We start from the raw sequence: 2500 nt of genomic DNA, 5'->3' as shown, positions 1-2500 counted from the left end.
TGGAAGAAGAGGAGGAGGAAGAGGAGGAGGAGGAAGAGGAGGAGGAAGAGAAGAAGGACGAGGAGGAGAAGGAAAAGGAAGAGGAGGAGTAGGAGGAGGAGGAGGAAGAGGAGGAAGAGGAGGAGGAGGAAGAGAAGGAGGAAGAGAAGGAGGAGGAGGAGGAGGAAGAGAAGGAGGAAGAGGAGGAAGAGGAGGAGTAGGAGTAGGAGGAGGAAGAGAAGGAGGAAGAGGAGGAGAAGAAGAAGAAGAGCAGTGACCTCCAGGACAGCAGGGGGCGCTGTAGCGCTGGTGCTCCCGTGAGTAGAATAAGAAGAAGAAGAAGAGCAGTGACCTCCCTGAGCCGTAGAAGAAGAAACACACACAGACACAGACACATCCTCCGCCGCTGCACACAGACATGTCGGGGCTCCTGAGGACCATCTCCCGCCGCGCTGCTCCCGTCCTGCGGGGACACACCATCACCCAGAGGGCCAACATCTACGCCGGACAGCCCAAGGACAAGATCGGCCCGCTTGTGAGTGTTTTATTTACCTTTATTTCACCTCTTTGGGATCATGCTAGCTCCGTTAGCTTAGCTGTCCTTGGCTGACGAGGTCAAAAGTGTTTGGAGTGACGTCAGTGGGCTGTGTTTGTGTTCATTCATAAAAACTAAGGTGTGTAATTAACCTCAGTACCGAGGGGAAATGAATGAATTTAGCGTTTAAAGTCAGATTAACCGTTAACGTTAACGTCGGTCCGCGCTAACAGCACGGAACCGTGATGTAATGTCCGTGAAGACGCGTTCAGGGACACGACCTGCGTTACCCAACGGGTCTCATTCACTCAGTCATAGGAAGGTGTTGGTCTTCCATGAAGTAACGTGTGCTAAAGTGCCCTCTAGGTGTTAAAACGTGTGCTAAAGTGCCCTCTAGGTGTTAAAACGTGTGCTAAAGTGTCCTCTAGGAGCCAAAACGTGTGCTTAAGTGTCCTCTAGGAGCCCAAACGTGTGCTAAAGTGCCCTCTAGGAGCATAAACGTGTGCTTAAGTGTCCTCTAGGAGCATAAACGTGTGCTTAAGTGTCCTCTAGGAGCCCAAACGTGTGCTAAAGTGCCCTCTAGGAGCCCAAACGTGTGCTAAAGTGTCCTCTAGGAGCATAAACGTGTGCTAAAGTGTCCTCTAGGAGCATAAACGTGTGCTAAAGTGTCCTCTAGGAGCATAAACGTGTGCTAAAGTGTCCTGTAGGAGCATAAACGTGTGTTAAAGTGTCCTCTAGGAGCATAAACGTGTGTTAAAGTGTCCTAGGAGCATAAACGTGTGGTAAAGTGTCCTCTAGGAGCATAAACGTGTGTAAGTGTCCTCTAGGAGCCCAAACGTGTGTTAAAATGCCCTCTAGGAGCCAAAACGTGTGCTAAAGTGTCCTCTAGGAGCCTAAACGTGTGCTAAAGTGTCCTCTAGGAGCATAAACGTGTGCTTAAGTGTCCTCTAGGAGCATAAACGTGTGCTATAGTGTCCTCTTCAGTGGTGGGGGCGTGTTATATGTGCCCTTTTTTCCTTTTCACCCCTGCCCTTTAAAAACTCTGTCCACTGTCACTTTATTAAACTTGTGCCATTGAATAATCCAGCGGACCTGCAGGAAAACGTAACCAAACGCCTTTGTTTTCACATGGGAAGTTTCTCTTAAAGCTGAAGCTCGTAACTGTCTCTGAGAAATACGTTTGCGTTCTTTGTGGCACTTTATCCAGTCCTGTAACTCTGCCTCCTCCTGCTGCTCCCTGAGGTCCGTCCGCAAGATCCAAAACAACAAATCTTCCCACTCTGGGACCCGGTTTCTAAAGATCCCTTTTCCAGGCTCCGATAACGTCGACTAAACCAGACTGAAGTCGTGTCGTCACAGGAAAACGCGTCTTCATGGCATCTGCAAAAGTTTCACTGCGACTGACGAAATGACCCGTCACGCCTCTTCCTAACCGGACACGATGGGAATGAGCGCAGGGACATCAGGTTGTTCCCGCGTTTCCTACTAAAGATGTCTCAGGGCGCACTCCCACTGTGCCTCCGCACCGGGCCAGAACCTTTTTTTTGGGTCAAGCCTAGTGCGTTTGACCAGTGTGAGTGCAACCGCTCCGCGCATAACTGTGGCACGCTTGCCGTCCACGGCCCGTTTGGGAGAGGTGGGCTTTAGTAAATCACGTTTGCATGTGTACGAGCACGAGCGTGCACACGTGTACGAGCACAAGGCCTACGGCGGTTCTGAGGTCATTTCCTGTGCGCCTGTTGGGACGTAGAAAAAAGAAGGAGGGGCCATGCGCGGACGTTTCAAACAATGGCGGCGAAAGGTTCATGTTGGTGTGATGCGGAGGTGGAGTGTTTACTGCAGATTTGGTCGACGAGTGCTAAAGTGTCCTCTAGGAGCCCAAACGTGTGCTTAAGTGCCCTCTAGGAGCCCAAACGTGTGCTAAAGTGTCCTCTAGGAGCCCAAACGTGTGCTAAAGTGTCCTCTAGGAGCCCAAACGTGTGCTAA

At 50.8% G+C, this 2500-nt stretch overlaps 1 protein-coding gene across 1 annotated transcript in view; it reads left to right on the top strand.

Moving 5' to 3' along the window:
• The first annotated feature begins 326 nt into the window (after nucleotides 1-326).
• Nucleotides 327-2500, top strand: part of cox8a (cytochrome c oxidase subunit 8A) — a 2774-nt gene continuing 600 nt past the window's right edge. The window contains exon 1 of the mRNA XM_083923848.1: nucleotides 327-514. Within this exon, the coding sequence (XP_083779974.1) occupies nucleotides 398-514 (117 nt within the window). The 5' untranslated portion in view covers nucleotides 327-397. The remainder of the gene's footprint in view (nucleotides 515-2500) is intronic.

This window comes from Echiichthys vipera (assembly GCF_963691815.1).
Source record: "Echiichthys vipera genome assembly, chromosome: 12".
NCBI lineage: Eukaryota > Metazoa > Chordata > Actinopteri > Perciformes > Trachinidae > Echiichthys > Echiichthys vipera.
This window is presented reverse-complemented; position numbering and strand designations above follow the sequence as displayed.